At 32.0% G+C, this 23,558-nt stretch overlaps 2 protein-coding genes across 2 annotated transcripts; both read right to left on the reverse strand.

Annotated features, from left to right (window-relative positions):
* Positions 1 to 314: 314 nt before the first annotated feature.
* Positions 315 to 3,319, reverse strand: LOC107963456 (protein HIGH ARSENIC CONTENT 1, mitochondrial). Its single transcript, XM_016899969.2, has 6 exons — positions 3,145 to 3,319; positions 2,958 to 3,041; positions 2,607 to 2,680; positions 2,016 to 2,086; positions 714 to 767; positions 315 to 629 (listed from the first exon to the last, which is right to left on the reverse strand). Exons 1-6 carry the CDS (start codon positions 3,159 to 3,161, stop codon positions 516 to 518), a joined length of 414 nt encoding a protein of 137 aa, XP_016755458.1. The 5' UTR covers positions 3,162 to 3,319; the 3' UTR covers positions 315 to 515.
* A 9,981-nt stretch (positions 3,320 to 13,300) lies between these two features.
* LOC107962086 (uncharacterized) lies at positions 13,301 to 15,088 on the reverse strand. Its single transcript, XM_016898320.2, has 2 exons — positions 14,735 to 15,088; positions 13,301 to 14,066 (listed from the first exon to the last, which is right to left on the reverse strand). The coding sequence occupies exons 1-2, from the start codon at positions 14,960 to 14,962 to the stop codon at positions 13,542 to 13,544; spliced, it is 753 nt and encodes a 250-aa protein (XP_016753809.1). The 5' UTR covers positions 14,963 to 15,088; the 3' UTR covers positions 13,301 to 13,541.
* Positions 15,089 to 23,558: the final 8,470 nt, after the last annotated feature.

Consider the following 23,558-nt stretch of genomic DNA (forward strand, 5'->3'; position numbering starts at 1 on the left):
TAGAAGGGATATTCTGTCTAAGGAAAGACTTGGTATTTAAGATATCCATGTGATCCACCTCTCTTTCCTGGGAATTGAACTTTGTGTAATTTTTTAGTACAATAATTTACACGCTTCCGACCCTATTGGAACAACAGCTGCAATAAGGTAGACATTGAAATCGACTCAAAGCATAAGTTTTGGTGTTTCAATTTCATGTTCATTATGCAAGCATTTAAATCAATTTTACTTCTATTTATAAAATCCATTTTTAAACTCGATCCATAAACAAATATACTTAAACAAAACTCAAAACATGATATAGCAAAATTCAATGAAATTAATTGATTATATCATACTTATTATTTAAAAATAAAGGGAAACTAAAAATATAAAAAACAGATTAAATTAAACAGAAGTACGTATAAGAAAACAAATATAAGATTGAGCCATAGCATATAGTATGGCAAAATTGAACATGATTTTGATTTATTTATTTTCCCAAACATTGATACGAAGGTGGAATTTAATTTTAATTAAGGGCGAAATTTGCTTTTGAGCTCTTCAGCAGGTTTATCCCCGGCAGATGTGAGTCCAGCGTCGACCCAAGCTGAATAACCACCTTCCATGTTACTCACATTCTCATAACCCTGTCTCCAACAATAAACCCATAAATTATTTTATATTTGACAAATTAGAACAAACACATTATTATAATAAATTAATAAACTCACAGCCTCGATAAGATCAACACAAGCTCGGACACCTCGTCCTCCACTGTTGCAACCCTGCCAATTATGTTTTCATCAACTCGATTTTCTAAAATATATGCAACTTTTACAAAATCATATTTATATTTTGGTTCAACTCTATTGAAGGTTATATATTATATGTTATTTCCTCCATTTAATCTCTTTGTTATAATTTCATAATTTTCACTTATATCTTTTTTTTAAAATGTGTATTTTTTTCATTAATTTTACTAAATACTTTGATTCGATTTATTTTTTAAAATATATGATGATGAGATATATACATCTTGATATTATTGTAGTATTAGACAAATTGTTTGCACATTTGAAAAAGGCAAAAAAGAGAAAATGCATAATACTTGCTCTATTATATATATATATGCCACATCTTAAAAAAAATAAGACACATCAAATTATTGACCTCAAAATTAAAAATACACATTTTGTAAAAAAATAGAAAAACTCAAAAATCAAGGAATTAAATCTTATATTTATGCATTGATAATATATATATTCATACACGATCAATAAATTAAATGATATTATATTATTAAAAATATTTAAAATAAATACTAAAAATTCTATCACACGCCTCTATATAAACTACATATTTAGAACACAGAGATATGACATCATAAAATAAATAGGAAAACACATGGTTTGAAATTAATTAATAAAAACACATGAAATATGTATAGTTATAGTAAATTATGCATATTAAAATAAAAATGTATAAAAAATCAAAATAAAGTTTTGGTTGAGTGGTAAATTTAAAGTTTTACTTATTTAATTGATGTGAGTTCAAATTCCACTATATGCATATTATTATTATATATTATTTAAAAAAAAGATTAAACCATTCTTAAATGATATAACTTATTTTAATTACAAAAAGCTATTTCCGTAATTTCTCTAATCAAGTTGGTAATCAGTTGACTCCTAACACCAAATTAATAAGGACTTTATAAATAATAAGTACATATATACAACTGATAGGAATAATAAATTTCACATATTAAAATAAAAATGTGTAAAACATATTAAAATGAAGTTTTGGTTGAGTAGTGAATATAAGATTTTATCAGTGCAATTGATGTGAGTTTAAATATCATCATATACATATTTTATTGATTTTTATTAAAATAAAAAAATTAAAATACCCTCAATTTAATTATGGAAAGATATTTATATAATCTCTCTAATTAAATTGGTGGTACAACTTAAATAATAGTATAGATAAATGAATATAATATATAAATTATCAAACATAAAATATTATGTTACCACAATTATGTGATCATCCTTTTTCAAGATTAAGGAGACCTCCTTCAGGAACTCTGGATTTTTCACTTTACCTAGTTAATTGTTGCCACAATAAATAAAGATGAATTAGATACATAAGTTGATGAAAGTGTTCAACATAATTGATTTTATTATTATTGGATAAGTGTTTTTGTTGCTTTTCACATTTTCAAGACTTATATTGTCACATCAATGAATTGGATATTTGAGCTACCCATCCAAATAACTTGTATAAAAGTCAAACCAACCAATTATTTGTTTAAATTTAATCTAGTACCAATTAAATAAACAAAACTATCTTAACCTCTTAAATATGCCATTGTTTAAGTCAACTCTTTTACTAATATAATAAATTTAATCTTTAATTTTCATTATTTTTCGGATGAAAAAATTATAACAAAATCAAAATAAATTCTAAGATTGATTCAATTATTTAAAATGGATGGATAGATTAGCAGTAGATTTTATAATGTATTGAGAGGTGTTAATTACCCCCCCCAAAAAAAAAACTCCAACTTGAAAATGCCATTCTCTAATTAATAAAATAAATATTAGATAATCTAAATGAATTACCTTCTTGTGTGATGAACATGTAAGGAACATTGAAAGCATGGTCAATATGACTTTTACTGAACTCCTCGGGTGTCCTATTAACAAAAACAATATTTATTTTTTTAAGTAATGTTGTAGAAATTAATGATAAATTTCAAAAAGTAAGTAAGAAATTTATTTTTCAGGTACTATTTAAATATATGAATAAAAACTGTGATCAAATATCTTCTTTGAATGAGGTTGAGGCATTGCAAAAACAACCAATCTTTTTTCTTTCTTTCTTCTGCCTTGCAAATACATACAAGTTAGCTTACTTTAACCACATCACTTCCTCAGAAATTGGAGAAAAGTAAGCATAGAAACAGGAGAGACCTCACATCCAGATAGCAGTAGTTTGATCCAAGCAAATCTTTTGCAGATATTACATTCACAGTGGCAACTTCTTCAGGCGTACAACTATTACCAAAAACAGTAGGTTAGGTGGTGGTTCAAAAACTACAGAATTATATGTATACATATCCCTTACACTAATAAGCTTAGCTAGAAATAAAAGAATCACCTCTTAGGGGCATCCATGAAAAATGATAATGAATTTGTCTTCAGCTTTTGCAGATCCCAAGTCAATTTTCTGACGGCTTTATATAACAAATCTCATCTGCTTTTCCCTTCTACTTGTTAACCATTGTGCACAGAGTTGACTTTATCATTTCTAGTATTTTCTTACATAATAATTTATAGCATACATATGTAATCATGACTATTATATATATCATCTTGAAATTGAAATTGTGTCTGACAAAAGAATGATAATAAATTGTTTAAATTTTGCTATTGTATAGTGTATAAGTTATGAATTTAGTACTTATACTATAATTTAATCGTTACCATTGAAATTAAGATTGAATTATAAAATTAAAAAATATATGAATTAAAAATATTTAAATTGAAAAATAAAGACTAAACTCATAACTTCTACATAAAACATGATTAATAATAGAATCTGAAGTAATGGATTTAACTGCTATTATTTTAATTTAGGATTAAAATTTTTAATTTTTTTTAAAAATATGAAAATTAAAATTAATCAAAATAAAATAAAATAGACTAAATCCGTATAGAGAATAATAGTAGAATTTTAACTAATAAATTTCTTTTCATCTTCCGGGAGTTTTATATACAACTCTCATTTGGCAATATTTTGGTTGTTATTTACAGTGTATTTTTTTAATTAAAAAATAAAATATTGTAATATACTCCTTTCTTTTTATATATTTACTTTATATCATACAATCACATTTCACCCTCTCAAATTTTCTAATAAAAAATTTAAGACCTATTTATAACCTTCCAAATGATTTTCCATCTTTTTGAAGGTAGTGGAGTTTATAAAATTATGAAGGATATTTTATAGTATGCATCATGCAACTTTTAATTTTCCCTTTTATAATATAGATTTTAGTTTCTTACTTAAGTTACGCTAAAGGCAATTCGCAAGTTCAATGTTGTTTTACATTGCTGGCCCTCAGACTTCAGCGCGTAGGCATGAGGCACGTCTAATTTATAAGATTTTACTTTTTTTAACAAATAAGATTTGACTTTTTAATTATGCTTTAACAATCAAGCAAGGAATAAAAAATCGAATTAAAAATTTTTAAGGTAGTTTTTGTAAACTTAAATCTTAAAATTTATATTTGGATTTTAAGAATAGGGTTAATTGAGTAATAACACATTTAATAAAAATGTAGTATTTATGACTATATCTCAACTTCATAGATTATTTTATGCCCATATAAAAGTGATTTTTTGGAAATAGACCACTTATATTGGTGTAAAAATTAACATAGTTTTACTTAATAATTCGAGTTCAACTTTGGAGTTGTAATTATCTAATATGAGAGGATAAGTTGAGCTTAAGCCAATAGTATAATTCGACCTATACGTTATGACCGAATCCTAAGAGTTACACTGACTACCCAAACATAGATTATTTGCTTCCTTAAATGTTGCTTATTCTCGCATTAGTAATTTTGCAAAAAGTTGTTTCCATTTATTTCCTAAAAAACTTAACTATTGTTGAATAAGAGTTTTCCAAAACATACATTATTTACCACCAAGTTAAATTAAAAGTTATAATATTAACTTACTTTATCTTCCTAAAAACTCAATTATTCATTTTGTTTTATAGCGGAAAAACCTATAACTAATTAATTTTGAGAAAAGCAAATTTCCTATTTAATTAATCGCCAAACATGCAATTTGTTTAAACTAATTTATTAAAAAAACCAAAAATAAAGTTCAAAAATTTATCCAACGGTCCAAAAAGTCCATAACTTTAATTTGAATTTTTTCTTAAGAACTGTCTTATTAAGAATATCCAATTCGAGCTTTTGAGCACCACCCAATCCAAAGTCTGCGGATTACCTAAGATGATAAAAATATTTAGGTGAGCTAAAAGCCTAATGTGCGACTTAGCCCACATACATAACATATAACATATTAATACACAAATGCACATATCAGAACAAAATAATCAAATAACAAGAAATGCTTAAAAATGCAATGTCATACAAAATAATTCTTACCCCCAACTGCTACACACCATCTCCGTCCCACCCAACATACCAATTAGGATAATTAAGCATCCATCCAACCGCTCACCAATTGGTGGTCATGTGCCACTGAAATAATATGCAGACAAGCTGGCAGAAATAACACGTGAGTCCGCCAGAAATAACTAATGCAATTTAACAGCTAGAATTAGACTTTGCGGGTAAACCAACAAAATTACAGATCAAAACTACCAGAACTTCCTCCATATCATATTCATATCCCACCCCAATGCATATGCAAAAACATACTACATGTTCAAAAATATACTCATTTTAAACATGCCACATATAAACACAACTGATCAGAAACATGATAGCATTACATACGAGTTGATAGATCATAAGCATACTGATTAACTTGTTTAGAGTTCTGTACAGAGACATGTTCACACAATTACACATACAAACAAGTCTACGAATTTACCAAATCTAACATGCTCACAAAATGTTTGAATCTAACGTCATGCATAACAGAATAATCTTATCAGATGTAATCAGATAACCAATCACATAATTTTGCTAACTCGCACATCCAACCTAACTAAACCATTCAAAATGGGCCCATATAGCTAGGCACACACCTGTGTCTCTCACACGACCAGGCACATGCCTGTGTGGCATCGACTATCACTTTTTGTTTTGCACAGTTTCACTGATTTTTGGGTTAGAGTCACACACCTAATCATTTTCGGAATGTCGACACTACAGTAGCAACCAAATTCTACACACGACATCCACAACTTAATCAATTATCAATCGCTTACATAAAATCGACCTAGGCATTCGACTACTTACCCTTAGAAGTAATGGTTTCTAAGGCACCTAATTCGTAGGGATGCAATGCGCTTCTTAATCCTCACCCAAACAAAAACACAAAATGATCAAACCATAAACATTCTCACACTAATCAAACAACTACCTTCCTTCCGCATGAAACCAAAACAAGACATTTATCTCTAGAGAAGTATAAAAAGTACTCATGAAAGGATGTAAACACAGTGTTAAAATACTTCCAATCACGTATAACCAACACCAAATCAGAAAAAATACAACAGCATAGAAATAGATGAACGACAACAAAATACAATATTGGGACGACAAATAGAATAAACAGAAGGGTGTTAATTTTGATATAATGGAAACAAAAGGAAAAAAAAAGAAAAGAAGAAGAAGAGATAGCTTGTAACACCTTATACTCTGCTCGGTCGTCAAGCATGGATATTAAGATGTCACACCACTATCACACATCACATGCATTATAGAAGGTATTGTCATTAAGCAAACACCTTCCCTCTTAGCTTTTGTAATAACTATAAGTCATACATGTTCCAGTCATCAATAAAACATGCTAAGCATTCATCAAGCGAACTTAAAACGAGAATCAAACATGCATTAGAATAACATAGCAAAATTTCAAAATAAATCACGTAGGTATCGATACTGAATCAAAGGTACTGATATTTCTCTCAAATGGTATCGATACTGCTTGGAAAATCGACACCAAAACAACATTTTGTTTCTCATTTAAAATCAAAACCTCAAAAATTATCGGTACCTTTCATAAAGTATCTATTATTTTATCCCGAGTATCGATACCCGTGATGTGGTATCAATACCAAATAGCGTTACTAACGTCTTGTACTTTCAAAAATCATGAAGGTATCGTTTTTAAAAACTCGAATATTGATACCTCTACTCCAAACCACAAAAAATTACAATAGTTTAAAGCATTTATTCCATTCTAACAAATAATCAATCAACATATAACTAATACCTTATCAAGCCATCGTCAAAATATACATAATAGCAGTTCATAACATTACAAATATGCTCAGGCAAACATTCAAAATACCAAGACCAATGTCCACAAAATCTAAAGCAACAAAGTCATTAAAAAAATCCTAAATATCATGGCAAAACCAACAAAAAGTCTACCACATTGCCTTTATTTCTCCAAAACATAAATTAATAAATAACGCCTACAAAATAATGCTAAGTTATTGCTTGGATCACTCCCTTGGAACCACACTGCTCACACTGGAACACAACTAATCTGCAATAGTTTAAAAATGAGTGGGTGAGCTTTACAAGCTCAGTGAATGATCAGAATAACTACCAAGCAAACATGTCATCATGCCTTATTGAAACAACCATTTAACACAATTACAACATTTCATACGTTAGTTTCATTTTACCTATTCAAGCATTATTTATTTACTTAGTAATCACTTACTCATTTAGGCACATATCACATTATACATAATCACATCTATTGATAATTTTGCACTTGAGCTATGAAACATAGAAGTGGGTTCTATTACCACACATCGGATACATGGATTTTCAACACACCAAATGACTCATAGAGTCGAACATATACCAAAAAGCATAGCATATAGCTAACACTCTCCAACACACCAAATATGTCTCAGTAAATGGAGCTTAACTCACATTCCATTATCTCTCCAAATCTGTTCTGGGCCTTAATGCCTTAAAAACACAACACATATAGATGAGTACATTACAATCCTACATCACAATTCTATGGTATGCCAAATATATCCAATAGTCTCAAAGTTCACAAGGCCAAAATTTTTGTAATTAACACTCATAATTACTTATTGTTTTCTGTACTTTATCACTACACAATCACATTATAAGCACAATATAATCACAAAACAAATCAAGAGTATAAGAAAGCTAACATTCAAAATTTAGAGTAGGGTTTAGGTTACTTCTAAATTCCCAACTAAAGCAATGAATCGTGTCCATAAGTAGCGATTCTAAACACTCACCAATTATGTTTTCGTCGAGACGTCAAAAGCTCAAACTAGTATTTCCTTAACTCGTAGAAGGTCCTAACGAATCCGAAGATTCAACACAATAAATCTTACATCTTAAACCTTTTGGAGGTGTCACGGTGTTGCTGTATGGAACCTAAATACCATCAATATTGTCTTATCTTATAACCACATTGATGCTCGAACACCGAAGTGTTCCCCCACCTCGCAAGACCCAAAATTTCGCACATCACAATTTGCTCCCAACAATCCCCAATGGAGGAATCTTAACAGAATTGTAATTTACTTTTTCCATATTCCTATGTCGATTCCTGTGTTCGCCATCCTATACATTTATGCTCGAACATCATAGTGTCCCCTCTGTAAGGCCCAGAGGTTCGCACATCATGGGTGTACTTAGCAACATCGTATAAAGGAATCTAATAGAAATTTTCATTCTTATGTCCTAACTTTATCTATCCCGTCGACAATTCCTTTAGATGTTCCATTAACATATCATATCATGTGATGCATATATATCATAAATGAAATTCCAATGAGTCATAGTTAATTTATGCTTACAAAGCTAAAGTGGAGGATACTCTTATATGTATACGACTTTACATGTACTTAGCATCCTAGGAATAAAGTGCAGAAACTCACCTGAATCTTTTTCACCTTATTAGCTTAGCTTTTCTGCACGTATGAGCTCTTATTCTCCAAGAAGTAGCTCACTGGATTTTTTATTTTTTCGACTTAAACCTCACGATCATCGCTTCATGCAAATATTTCCATAATCATCTCTTCCTCGGATCAATTATGGAAAAAGATGATAGAAAATGAAACAGACTTGAGAAGAAATCTCCTCGGGAAGTCGCTTTCCAATTATTTATAGCCGTTTTCGTACAGTCTTCAATCATTTAGAAACCATTCATAGATAATCATTCTGTCCCCAACTAAGGAACTACTTGATTCTAATATAACCGAACCAAAAACAGATTTTAATCTTGTTTAATTTTGTTCCTAACTTTTTTCTAACTTTTTAGTAGAGATCACCAGTTTACATTCTCTCAATCTAACCTAAAGTTTGTTCTTAATTTTTAGGTTTAAAGGAAACTAGGCGTGGCAAGCCATGCTTCCAACAACAAAATATATTTGTAAGATGACCTTCTACTCGTCGATTTGTAGCTTAACTCATCGTGGTACTTCTACAGTTGGGTCCTTTTTGGGATTAACCATATTGATTCTCTTAGTCAATTTGCTAAATGAGAGACCAAGTTTACCCACGACTTTCTCTAATATGAATAGATTAGACACCCTCATATCCATAAAAGCACTTCTTATTCGGTTTGTGATGTTGATGTCTATAGACATCAACCTTTTCTACTTGAAATCTTTATTTACTTTAAAAGAATTGAGTATCATTAATTCAAGCCTTAGTACAATTTTCTCATCAGGCTCCACCTTGTCTTCTTTATTAACTATAGATAACATGGATTGTTGTGGGCAGTCTAGCACTTTATGTGGACCACTACATAAAAAGCATTGTAACGACTTATTTTTATTCTCTTTGACCCTCGAATGGTTGTTGGGTTTCCTTTTCCTATTAGATGGTTTCCTATTAGCACCATTCTTACCATTACCACTGTAGCCTTTCCTATCCAGTCATTCCTTATGGTCTCCTCACCATTGCCTATCTCTTTGGGCTCAAAAGACTCAAACTTAACTTTCCTCAAACCAAGCTCAACAAATGATTCCTTCTCGGCCATGGCTTTGGTAAGCTCTTGATCCATAGTCGATACAACTCTTGTTTCTCCTAAGGCTTTAATCCATCCCTGAACTAGTAGAATGCCTTATTCTCACTCAATTTAGGGATTTGGAGTAACAATTTAGTGAACTCCTAAAGACACTCCTAGACAGTGCCTTGTTGCATAAGTTGATGCAACTTAGCTCGAGCCTCCTCCTTAGCATACTGTAGGTAAAACTACTTCCTAAATTCATTCTAGAACTCCACCCAAGCCTTAATAGCAGTACCACCTTGTCTTTCATCCATGGACCTAAGTCGTAGCCATAAAAGTAACATTAATGAAATAAATTGGAGCAATGCCTATCTTAATGGCATCATCCTCAATGCCAATCACATGGAAGTACTGTTCCATCCCCCGAAAGAGGTTGTCCACATCCCTCGCAGACTTTTTCACCTTAAACTCTTCTAGTTTGGGAACAGCCATTGCGTTGATTCAACCTCGAAGCAAACATCCTATTATCTAAAGCAGCCTTATAGATAAAGAGCTGCTTCTTGAGTTTCGCAATATGTTCCTTCAAGATGGATTTCATGGCCTCGAGATCATCATCCTTCACTGTCAGCTTATCTGTAATGGTACTAAGCATCCCTTGCTTCGCTTCTACATTGGAACTAAGAGACTCCACCACGAATCCCTGAGTTACTCCCTCATTAAGTCTAGCTCATTGGTGCTTCCCTCAACTACCTCGAATGTCTCCCTCACATCCCCCATGGATTCCTCGAGATTGACCACTCAACTTCTAAAGATGACAACATACTTTCGATTGACTAGATTTCCTAGCTTTCTCATGGGTCTCCATTGGCTCAATCTGATCATCTACTCCTTTCGTCATCTCAATCAGTGACTTTGAACCTTAACTCTAATACCAACTATCACAAGGCTAAAACTTTAGTCTTGCAATCTATGTGGCCTTAGGCTATTTCTTGGTTCCAAATTTGCCTAAGTCAGCCTAGCTCTCAAAAATGATAATTCACAGTAGAAGTTTTTCGAGGCACCTAAATTAAAGCGGAAGCAACTTAAAGACAAAGAAGCAACGAGAGAACAGAAAAGCCACTAAAAAGCAATGCCCACAAAGTGTTTGAGTAAATGCTCTGAAAGTATATTCACTAACTTTGAATGGAATACAATGAGACAAAATTGGATGATTACAAATAAAGGGGAAGAAAAATTGGATGATTACAAATAAAGGGGAAGACCTTTGTTTATAGTTGAGCTCCCCCAAATCCAACAGTACAGTTTACTTTACATCGACGGTCGAGATCAAAACCAATTTACAATTGAGATTCTTAAGAGATTTACATGATCCCTAAGATTATAAAATCAAATCTTATAAGATTAGTTTCCATATTTACCATGGTAGCCCTAATTTTCCTTAAGTGCTTCATTTGGCCACCAAGGCTTCAAGTAGATGGACTTCTCTACATGTTCCATGAATTGAGCCAGTTCAAGTGGATTGAATGAGCTTTATTTAATCAATTAACCTCTATGGGACATTCTGTGCACATTCGTCACGAATTTTAATCCGCGACACATGACACAAGTAGATAGAGCTTTATCTTGAATTTAAACATTGATTTTATCGAAATAAAATCTTTGATGAATAATCCCATGGACTGCACCAGATATTGGATTTTCAGAGCGGATACAAATACTTATCCGATAAGGAATTTTATACTTTTTATGCTTCTCTTTTAAGTAAAACATGATGATGCTGATGGATTAAGAGTGTTAGGCTCTAAAGTTGCGTAGTTTGCTAGTTTATCAAGACATGCTCTCGACTCATACAAATGAAATATGCCAACTCACAAATTTTGATAGCAACACAACTGCCGTCGAATCACTTGTTGTAACAAGTTATAGAACAAAGGAACAATCATAAAACTCCAAAACTAACATAAAAAACCAACCATCTTTGTGTACTGCAATCAAAGAATAATAAGTCTGCGAATTCCTTTGACCAGCCGTGAATTGATTACTTAAAGTTATTAAAATGCAGCATATTACTTTGGTCCCATCTTTTACGCCTTTGATTAAGTCTCACCTACCTTTTTAATAATTTGTAGAAAAGTAACTAAAAATACACTCTTACATGTTTTCTAATTAATTTCCTAGTTTCTTTTTTTTTTCTTTCAAAACATTAAACCTTCTAATATTCAAAACATGACACATAATTAATAATTATTTGTTAATATGTAGGAATGAATATAAATTAATGAGGGATGAGGTTTTCTGTTGTTGCAAGGTAGATGATAAGAAAGAAATAATTGACAGGACAACTAGATATGTGAGGTTTACTAAAATAAAATGCATATGAAAACTAAAAATTAAAATCTCAAATAAGAAGGTAGGTAGAAAAACTTTAAAGGCCATGAAAAAAAATTAAATTCTCATTTATTATGTGTTAGGTATATTTATGAATTGGTCTAGTAAATGACCCTTAATTAGCTTCACGCAGCAACCGTAATAAAGTTCATCATTTGACGAAGTGTAGTTGAATGCAGTTTTCAAACATTTATATGATACAACCGTATTTTTGTACATCACTATCTTTTTTATTTTATGATCTAACAAAGCCAAATGGACAACAGGAAATAAGTTTAATAAAGTAAAGTTAATTAAATAGTACATATATGCCTTAAAACCATTGGGAAATTGTTGAGCACTCAAAGTTTAATTGATTTTTCAATTAATGTTTTTAGACTTTACAGCATTTCTGTTGAGTTTCTTTCGTTTTCAGTTGGATCAGGATCCTTTAAGGGTATTAATTAAGTTGAACAAACCTTTGTTTGCCAAGAACCCTATATATTATGTTGCAAATACAAAAATTAATTCAATAGGACCTGCTATTGCTTAAAAATTCTAAACCCCTATCAATCAATTTTTGTTTAATAACAAGGTTGAAATTTCGATTGTTTATAAATTTTGTAGGGTTTTTTTTTTAAAGATTTTATTTTGATTTATGTTTGACGATATTATTCAAATTTATATTTTGTTTACAAGTCAAATTATGTTTTTTAAATATTCAATTGTAAATTTTTTTATAATAATTAATTGTAATTGTAGTTATTCAAATTGTAATTTTTGAGTCTAAACTACTAAGATTAAAGCAATGTGATAATTATAATCGAGATTTAATCTTTCACAAATTCAATATAAAATATGAATTAATGCATTCATAAGTAAATATTGGAATTTGGATTCCATTGCCTGAATGATATATTTGAAGGGCATAGTGTGGTGTAGATTCCTTGATGTGTTGATAAAGTGCATTTAGGCTTTTCCGCAATTACACAATGAATTGATATATGATACACCTAACCTGGGCATTTCTAATTAAGTTTATTCCTTCTCAATTGATTTTCTTTTTTTAATTTTTCAATGCAAGAAAGCTTAAAAGCTAATAAATCTTATAAACCAGGCCTTATAGGTTAGTTAGAAACATAATCCAAGGATGCCATCATATGGAAAATCAGAAAAAAATAAATTTTAAGCTAACATGAATTCATAAAAAAAACATGGGATTTAAAAAAATATATTAATACTACAATTAGTTTTAAAAGTGATATTAACGTAAATATAAATTTTGAATTTCAACTTCTTTTACCAATAAAACCCACCAATCTAAACGTTATATTTTTCCCTCTCTTGTCTTGTTGGTCTTGCCCATCCATTTTTCCATATACATATGCTCAATTTTTGGTAAGATCTAATTCATCTATCATTTACAAAATCATATAGTTAAGCATTTGATATTGAAGTCCCTCAAATTGATATATTGAGATCAATGCGAGGCTTCTTAGCAGCTGGCATAATAGGAACAAGGGTATTGCATCTAGGGCATTTAGGGTTATGTTTCATTATCAACACATAGGATAAGCAACCCGGGCAGCCAGCCGCAATCGGTGATGCAAACTTCTCTATACTAAATTCACTTTTTTGTGAATCTTTGATTGAAGATGATGATGAAGAATAGGAAGGTGATAAGGATGATTTCCACAATGATGACGGTGATGTTCGCTTCTTTATCGGCTCTTTCTCAGCCCTTTCGAGCGCGGATTTTACTTTGTCAAGGGTGCACACACTCTGGTAATTGCTTGATGATGGGACTAATTTCAATTCTAAGTTGCTTTCATCGAATAGGTTTAGCGAAGGTTTACAAGGCAATGGGGATGTTGGGATATTTAAATCTTGAAGCTTTGCCACTGTTGGATTGGTTTGGTGCTTAGTCCCATCGGATGATGATGATGAATTTGTTGAATTGCATCTTTGCAAGTACACTCTACCAGACTGCAACCATTAACAAAACCATAAATTAATGCATTATTTTTTGAATTAAATATAAATAATTATTAAAGATAAAGAGTGATATGAAGATTCAAAGAGAAGTTATAATAATTAATAATAATAATAATAAGTAAAGAATGCAGGTGGCCTTAGAAGTTGCAGAGCATTGAAGAGCATAATAAATTTCAAGGTAAATAAATGCAAATTTTAATGTTGTTGATTGCTCGTTAAAATAAATCTGTGCAAGGAAATAAAATGTCAAAATAATGAATGGATTATATTAGAAATAAATGGCTTATTTCAGTTGAAGTAAACAATGAATAAGCCAACCAAATTGTATTGAATTATTTAAAGAGAGAAAGCTGGGTTTAAATTGTAGAGGTAATAATTTACATTTTGCAGAAATTAAAGCTGTTTAATCTCCAAACTCCTACACCATTTTCTTATCATCCAAACATATTTGAATTTAACAAGAACCTTATTAACAATATAAAACTGAAATCAAATCAAATCAAATATTATCAAAACAATGAAGAAAGTTCAGAATTTGATTTCCTTTTAGTAGTTAAACAAAGAACAATAAAATTCCCATTCACTTAAAAACAAAGAGTATGAAATTGAAACCATCACTGAAAATATTCGTATGATAAAATAAAAGAAAAAGAGAGTACCTTCAAGTCAAGGCGCTTTTCCCATCCGTTAGGGACATGAAGGTCAAGGTCAAGTTCTTGGGATTGATCATGTTTGGCATCGGTGAAGGCGGAGCCACCAACTCCGACGCCAAGAAGGTCTCTAGTAATCAAAGCTGTTGATTTTGGTCCACCAGATTCATTCCCCACCGTTAGATCATCCTTGTACCCACTTAAAACTCTATGTAAAGAGCTAACGTCGGCAGCCATAGCCAAAGAGCTTCTTCTTGTTCTTCTGTCTTTGAGAAAGAGAGGAAGAGACCTTTTTTTTTTTGTTGTTGTGTTCTTTCTCTTGGAGTAATGTAACAATAAATATGGAGGGTATATGAGCCATTTATAAGTGTTACAGCGAATAGTAGTTACGTTATTAAATATTTTCTTAAAAAAATGAAAGGTCATACTTGGTGGTATTAATTAGTATTAAATTAAATTTTGATTTAAAAAGATAAATTATTTGTCCTAATTAATGGTTTCATTTATTTTGTTTAGGTGCTAGAATAGCTACTATTTTTAAATTAAGAATTTGTTAACAAAAGAGAAATTGTATAAGCTTACTCTCTATTTCAAAACTTTTCAATTTAGTCACAAAATATTATAAAAGAAAATCTGTATTCAATTTTACTCCTTATCAAATTTTTAGGTTGATATTTAAATAATAATCCTCTTTCCTAATTTTTTTTACAATTAATACATTTATTAACACCATACTTTTATGGAATCAAAAAGATTTTAGCGGTGAAAATCCTCAAATTTTTTGAAATAAAAAAAAGTAATTAAGCTTTTTTTTTCACTCAATTGGATAGTTGAACTTTTAAAATGCATAAAAAAAGTCCTCAAATTTTTTTAAAAAAGTAATTGAGCCATTGTTTTTATTTTTTCACTTACTTGGGTATTTGAACTGCCAAAATGCATCAAAAGGCCCTCAAACTTTTTCAAAAAAAGCAATTAAGCTCTTACTTTTGTTTTGCACTCAATTGCCAAAATGCATTAAAAATACCCTTTGACCGTTAACTTTAATGGTTGATCGTTAAAGCTAACTGTCCCTAATTTTTTTCAGTTAAAGTCACCACGTGTTACAACCACAGCGTAACATGTGACAAAAAAATGATAAAAATTAAAAATTAATAAAAGTTATAAAAAATTATTTAATTTTAATAAGAAATATTTATTTTTTATTAAAAATTGGAAAAAGATTATAAAATTATAAAAAAATTTATAAAATATATAGAAATATAGAAAAAATTTTATAAAGTCATAAGAAAATGATAAAAATGTAAAGAATTATAAAAATTATCATACCAAAAGAAGCATTTATAATTTTTCTATAACTTTTATTTATTTTTATTTTTTATCATCTTTCGTCATATGTCACGCTGTGTTGCGACACATGATGGCTTTAATTGAAAAAAAATTAGGGATTGTTAACTTTAACTATTAAAGTTAATGGTTAAAGAGTTTTTTTTATGCATTCTATAAAATTTTATATTTCTTTTACGATTTATATATATATTTTTCTATTTTTTAGTAAATTTTGAATTTTTTTATATGTTTATTAAACTTTAATAATTTTTATAATTTTTATTTTTTATAATTTATTTGTCACATATGACATAGTGATTGTGACACGAGGTGGCTTTAATTAAAAAAATTAGGAGTAGTTAACTTTTATAGTCAATTGTTAAAGTTTATGGTCAGATGGTCTTTTTGATATATTTTGACAATTGAGTGAAAAAATAAAAGCAGGGGCTTAATTGTATTTTTTAAAATTTTGAGGGTCTTTTTTTTATATTTTGACAGTTTAAGTACTTAGTTGAGTGCAAAAAAAAAGGCTTTTATTGCTTTTTTTTGAAAAAGAATCGAGAGACTTTTTGATGCATTTTAAAAGTTTAAGTACTCAATTGAATAAAAAAATAAAATTTTAATTATTTTTTTAAAATAATTTGAGACTATTTTACACCCTTAAATCAATTAAAAATATATTATATTTTCTTTTTATATAGCATGACCTTAACCTAAATTAATGGCATTACACTTGAAATTAATATTTTTAATATAAATTTAAGAAAGGCCACACCGGTTAACTAATAACATTTCCACTGTATTTATGGTCAGCGGAAGAGTGAGAAAGGGAAAGGAATTCAAGGAAAACAATAAAAGCATGCAAATAAATATCCATATTAATTGCTTGGAAATACAATCACCTATTCATGAATATTGTACGAAATTTGAGAGGATATAATTAAAAATATTAAGTTCATAAATTAAATTTGGATAAAAAAATTAGACCCATTTAAAATATGAATTATGTTCGAATTTGAATATTTAAGGCCGGAACTTGGCTCGATTCTACTTGTTTTCCTATATTTATAATATATTATATTATGTTGTTTTTATATATCATGTGTATTATAACACATAAAAACTAAATCTATAATAATATATAATACTATAATGTAAATATTTTTTTTAAAAAAAATGTTAAGATGCTTATAGGGCAATTTACAAGAAAAAGCCTTTTTTTTAATATTTACGAAAATGGGCCAACTTTTTGATTATCTACTGGAAAGGGCTGAATTCCCCGAAAGCACGTCTATGTCATCACGATGTCAGGTGATATGTCAGCAAAAAGCCCCCTAGTGACGCGTTTTGCCCCTTTTTTAGGATTAGGATTTTTTTGCATTTAGGGTTAGGGTTAAAGTTTTAAGGTTTAGGATTTATGGTTTTAAGAAAAAAATCAAATAAATTAGGGTTTTACGTTTTGGGTTACTTAATTAAATTAATTATTAAGTTAAAAAATAAATTAGATTAGGGTTTAAGGTATAGGGTTAATTAATTAAATTATGGATTAGTTTTTTTTAAATAATTTTGTGTTTAGGGTTATGGAAAAAATATATTAGCAATAAAAAAAAATTTCTACAGTAGTTCCTGAAAAAATAAATTAGAGAAGACGTATCTGAAAAAAATTTTGAAAAGATGTTTCTAAACAAATAGTGCCAAAAATGCTTCAAGCAGGATGCACTGTCAGCAAAAGTACTGAAAAAAGCTCCTACGTGGACGTTCTTTTTCTACAGTAGTTTCTGAAAAAATAATTTTGAGAAGATGTTTCTGAACAAATAGTGTCAAAAACGCTTCAAGCAGGATGCACTGTCAGCAAAAGTACTAAAAAAAGCTCCCACGTGGACTCTGTTTTTCTACAGTAGTTTCTGAAAAAATAACTTTGCGAAGATGTTTCTGAACAAATAGTGTCAAAAACGCTTCAAGCAGGATACACTATCAGCAAAAGTACTGAAAAAAGCTCTCACGTGGACGCTCTTTTTTCTATAGTAGTTCCTATTTGGCCCAAGGCTATAAATGAGTCAAATTTTATTCTCAGGTTGCATAAGTTACAGCAAGAAAAATTAGAGACGCTAAGTAGAATAGAAATTGAAGATGAATGAACGTATTAGTACTGTTATTTACTATGATGGTAAGGTCTGCCACACCGAGAACGGTGTTGTTTTTTTATCGGAGAATACAGTGTGACTGGTTTTTAACCAGAACATAGATTTGATAGAACTTTGTAAAAGAATTAGGCGTAAAATCTTCGGAACGACGCCAATGAAAGTTTTGTCTATTAGGTATTGATTTTGTGCTTCTTTTGATCCCATGACATATGACTCGTTCGACATCAAAGATGCTCGTAGCTTGGAGGCAATGGTGCAGACTCATCTCGCTAGTGGATCACCCTATATTGAGTTATATGTAAATTTTCATCGCCAAATGATGCATTTGTAACTTCAACATCTACTGTTATTCGAGAGGAATACACGACCCCTACCTGACACTCCATTAGTGGGTTGCAAAACATGGAAGCTTTCGTGTTTAGTAGCAGTATGGAATACACAACCCCTGCACGACAATTCGTCAGTAAATAAGACATGCACCTCGGTAGGTCGATGTTTGATGCTGGAAATATGTACTTGGGAATGACATTGACTTCTAGTGGTTGACAATCTATATCTAATTGGGGATGTTATGAAACGTCTAGAAGAAAGGACGATGTACTCCCTACGACGTCCTCTAGTGAAGGGACCTCGTACGTTACAGATGATGGGGATGTGGATCTACCTCGAGAGCTCAGCTCCGATGGTGCAGAAGTTACATTATTTTCTGAGTCGGAGCCTATTCCAACCGAACTTGAATATGTTGAAGGGGGTTCAGATGAAGAAGAAGATCCATGATTCAGGGTATTCTCGCCTCCAGCCCACATGCATAATGTCAATCTATCTGCAAATGATGCGTTGGCGTTGGAGTTTCTAGATCTACCACACAGAATGCGTGATCATACAAGTTCGTTATTGGATTCGGGTGAATTGGAAGTTGGTAATAAGTTTTCCAATAAGGATAGTTTTCTTGGTACATTGAAACAACATAGCATCATAAACGGGGTTAACTACCACGTGGTTAAATCCAAATCCGATAAGTTTGAAGCGAAGTGTGCAATGCAAGACAGTACATGTTCATGGAAAATCTACGCCTCGTTGAGGAAAAAGACAGGGTTGTGGGAGATAAAAAAGTACAAAGGTCCACATACATATGTTGGAGGTACAGTATTTAGGGTTTTAGAATAATATTGTTATTATGTAATGTTGCATTATTTAACGTACTTCGTTGACAGGTGTTTCACAGGATTATCCCAAGATGGATTCAGATATGTTAGCTAGCTTAATACTACCGACAGTGAAGGCAGATCCCAAGACTTCAGTACCGGTCTTAATTACCAATATTCGTAGCCAAATGAGGTACACGTCCTCTTACCGCAAGGCTTGGATAGTTAAGCAAAAGGCATTGGAAAAGATGCATAGTGGGTGAGACACTTCATATAATAAAATGTGGTAGTGGTGTCAAGTGCTAAAGAGATACATCCTAGGTTGCATAACAGACCTTGAAATGACACCTGCGTACTACAATGATCGATTACTCTATGGATGTGAAATGTTCAAATGTTTATTCTGGAGCTTTAAACAATGTCGGGACGCATTTCTATACTGTAAGCTTTTAGTACATATTGACGGTACCTTTATGTTTGGTAGATATACCCATCGGCTATTGCTAGTTGTGGCACAGGATGACAGTAAAAGAATCATTCCAATTGCTTTTGCAATAACACCAGAGGAGTCAGCTGATGACTGAAATTTCTTTCTTTCTAGGTTAAGGAAGCATGTCTGCCCCCAACCTGATATTTGCGTTATATCTTATCAGGGCGCTAGAATACTAGCTGCAATTGAGCGACAGGGAAGCCTATGGCATCGCACACACCATCAGTATTGCCTAAGGCACGTTGCGTCCAATTACTACGGGTAATTTCAATCTACAAGTGAAAAATGACAAGTGACCAACATGGGTATTTAATCTTTATTAATATAATTTCATTTGTAATATTGAATTTATTCTAAATGGAAGAGTGGTATGTAATTTTTGCTATGAACTTATATTGGCAGGGTATGAGATAAGTAAGGATCATTTTCAGGATCATTTTCATGAGATGTTGGTAGTTTTGCGTTCAGTTAACAAAGAAGGCGCGGACTACCTCTGTAACATACCTTTCGAACAGTGGAAACAAGCATATGACAGCAGCATACGATATGGTCATATGACCTCAAACCTGGCTGAATGCATAAATTCTGCTCTAAAAGGAACGCGCCATTTGCCGATAACATCGGTTGTGCAAGAGACATATTTTTATTTAGTGGCACTATTTCCAAAGCGAGCAACGACTTATGAAGGCCAAATGTAGGGAGGCCATGTATGGTGCAATTGCAAGAAATTAAGAAGGCGAAGATACGGGCGAACACCATGCACACAGTGCATCACGATCGAGACAACCTATGGTTTTGTGTGACGGAGTTTGACAGACAGCACCAAGGTATTATTGGCGGGCAATATCGTGTACACTTGGGAAATAGGACTTGCGACTATGGGAGGTTTGACGCACTTTGTTATCCATGCACTCATGTAATTGTAACTTGTCAGAATCTCCGTCTGGATCCCATGAGCTATGTCGACGAAGTTTACAAAATAGAATACATATACAACGTGTGGAGACACGTATTCCCACTGGTCCCAAATGAACGTAAGTGGTCGTCTGTACCGCTTGTTCTGTTTAAGTTGTTACCGGATAGAGAATTGCGTCGCAAACCAAAGGGTCGACCTTGCTTGACTAGAATACGTAACAATATGGATATCTGAGAAACAGCCAACCAACAAAAGTTGTGTGGATGGTGTAGGAACCCAGGCCAGACAAGTCGATCATGTCCAAATCGAAATAGCAGATAGTTGTTGTAATAAAACTATGTTGCATTATTTATATTTTATTAAAAATATAAAAATATTCAAAATATTGCCTTATTTAAAAGAACTTCTATTTTATTAAAAATATAAAAGTAAATTACAATTACTTTATTCAAAACAACTTTTATTTTATTAAATGAAACAATATAAAAAAGTTTGTACAAATATATTTAAAAAAATCAATATTAGTGCTGGTTGGATTCATTGCCCCATGGGGGTTGTCGATGGTTACGCGCTGGATTCTTCCTTTGTCCAGCTTCCGGTGGGGGTTGTGGATGCTCTAGCGGGGATTCTGGTTCCTCCGACAAGGGATCTGGTTGTGGGTGTTGGGAGGATGACCCACCTTAATAGAATAGTGAATGCAAAGGTGTTTGCATCACCCATGGCGAAGGTGTTTGAATCTCATAAGGCGATAGAGATTGGTAAAAAGAAGAGCTCCCTGAAGGCGCCTCATGCGACCCCTCATGCGATGGTGGCGGTGATCCACTCAGAGTAATTGAAAATGGAGATGAACCGGGCCATGCATTCAAACCTGTCATAGGATTGGAAATAGGAAACATATAAAGGTTAGGATACATAAAAGGGCTAGGATACACACCTAGCATAATCTGAAAAGGCTGTGATGTGGGTGTTATCGGTTAAAGTGTTTGGCCCGGTGACTGTGTGGACGCTGCTAATGGGCCTGGTGATTGTATAGGCACTGTTGATAAGCCTAGTGATTGTGTGGGTGCTGTTGATGAGCCCGCTTCGTCATCCTGTCTTCTTGGATTTAAAGGGCCCCGTGTTCGCTTTCGACATAAATTTGTCATCGCCTCTTATCTTCCGACAGTAAATATGGCTTGCCATGAATCTTAAACCATGGCATGTATTCTGGCACGTACGCTAACTCTGAAACGATGATCAATTCCCGAGTAGGTATGTAATCATATCGATTTTCTCACATTTCGATATATGCTGACCAATATCTCGACCAATCTGTATGCAACTGCCGTAAGTCGATTTCATGCTCATGATCGAACACTTCAGGTGCCATGGGAATCGGTTGTCAGAATCCAAATTTTTGCAGTACTCTATCTGATTGCTGCATCTCCATGATGGCATAGTTGATCGATGGGACCTTCACATGCCAAATATTTGAATTTTGAAAGTATTCATCAGGAATTACTGCCCTAATTGCCGGATCCTCGTATGGTTTCCATTAAAACTATATGAACATGATAAAAATATTAGTTAGTTACGTAATACAAAATACTAAATACTAAATACGAATCGACTATTTTATTATGTATATCTATTTTATTTAATACTTACTTGTGCTTCCGGTTGTTGGTCTAATAGAAGCCGTATATCTTCAAGAGAGGTAGGTAATCCAAGATAACTTGCCGAACGGTTCCACCTAATTAAATAAGTTTTTAGCATACAGTTATATTTTAAATCTACGTAATAATTGTAAAATCTAATATAAAATTTACCTCGTTATAAGTGGGAATGTATATGGTTGGTCCACTCAAAGACGTAAAAATTAAAAGTGAAACCGTGCCCATGATTGCAGTAGTGATAGGCAACCTCCGATTTTGGTTTTATTCGGTCGCGTCGACCTGCACATCTCCCGATACAATGTTGCCAACACGGCAGATCCCCAGCTAAATTTACCAACTGCTTTAAAATCAACTAGTTTCAGTAGCCATCTCAGATGTACGAGATTTCGTGATAAGTCCGGCATCAGATAACCTCCAATAATCTCAAGAATGTATGCCCGAACATATTGTATTCTTTCTAGTTCATTCGAATCATTATCCGGCTCTTGGAATGCTTCTCGTAACCGGCTCATCTCGATTCGACCTCTGTTAATATTATCCGGAATAGCACTCAAAAGCTCTAGCATACGACTCTCGATCAGTAGATTGAACGGACCCGGTGACTGCGTACCCATCTACCAGCAATCCCAATTACAAATGCACGTCTTCTAGAGTGATAGTACACTCTCCGCATGGAAGATGGAATGTGTGCGTCTCGAGTCTTCACCTCTCTATCAATGCCCTAATGAGTTTTGGGTTCAACTTTCACCCCCGACCTATCGTGGCCACGTGCCAAAAACTCGCTTCCTACAAGTAATTCTCTATCAACGATGATAGAGGACCAGACATATTACGGATATAGCATTGCAACAGCCAATCTACAGACTTTTATAAAAAATCATAAAATAAAAATTAATTAAATTTGGTTAAATAAAAAAATCTTAAATAATATTGAAAAATTAAATTTAACACTTACCATTTTCATTTGTTCGACGGAGATGTGTTTATTATCAAGACGAATTAATTCTCCGGCCATTGCTAACATGATCGAATATTTTTTTATTTAAAAAAATTATCCAGAAAAAATTTAAATAGAGTTTTTTTGCAAAAATTAAAAAGAGCTTTGAGAGGAATTTGAGAGAAATTTAAGAGAATATTGAAAGGATTGAAGTGTGAAA

The sequence above is a fragment of the Gossypium hirsutum genome, chromosome A13 (assembly GCF_007990345.1).
Source record: "Gossypium hirsutum isolate 1008001.06 chromosome A13, Gossypium_hirsutum_v2.1, whole genome shotgun sequence".
NCBI lineage: Eukaryota > Viridiplantae > Streptophyta > Magnoliopsida > Malvales > Malvaceae > Gossypium > Gossypium hirsutum.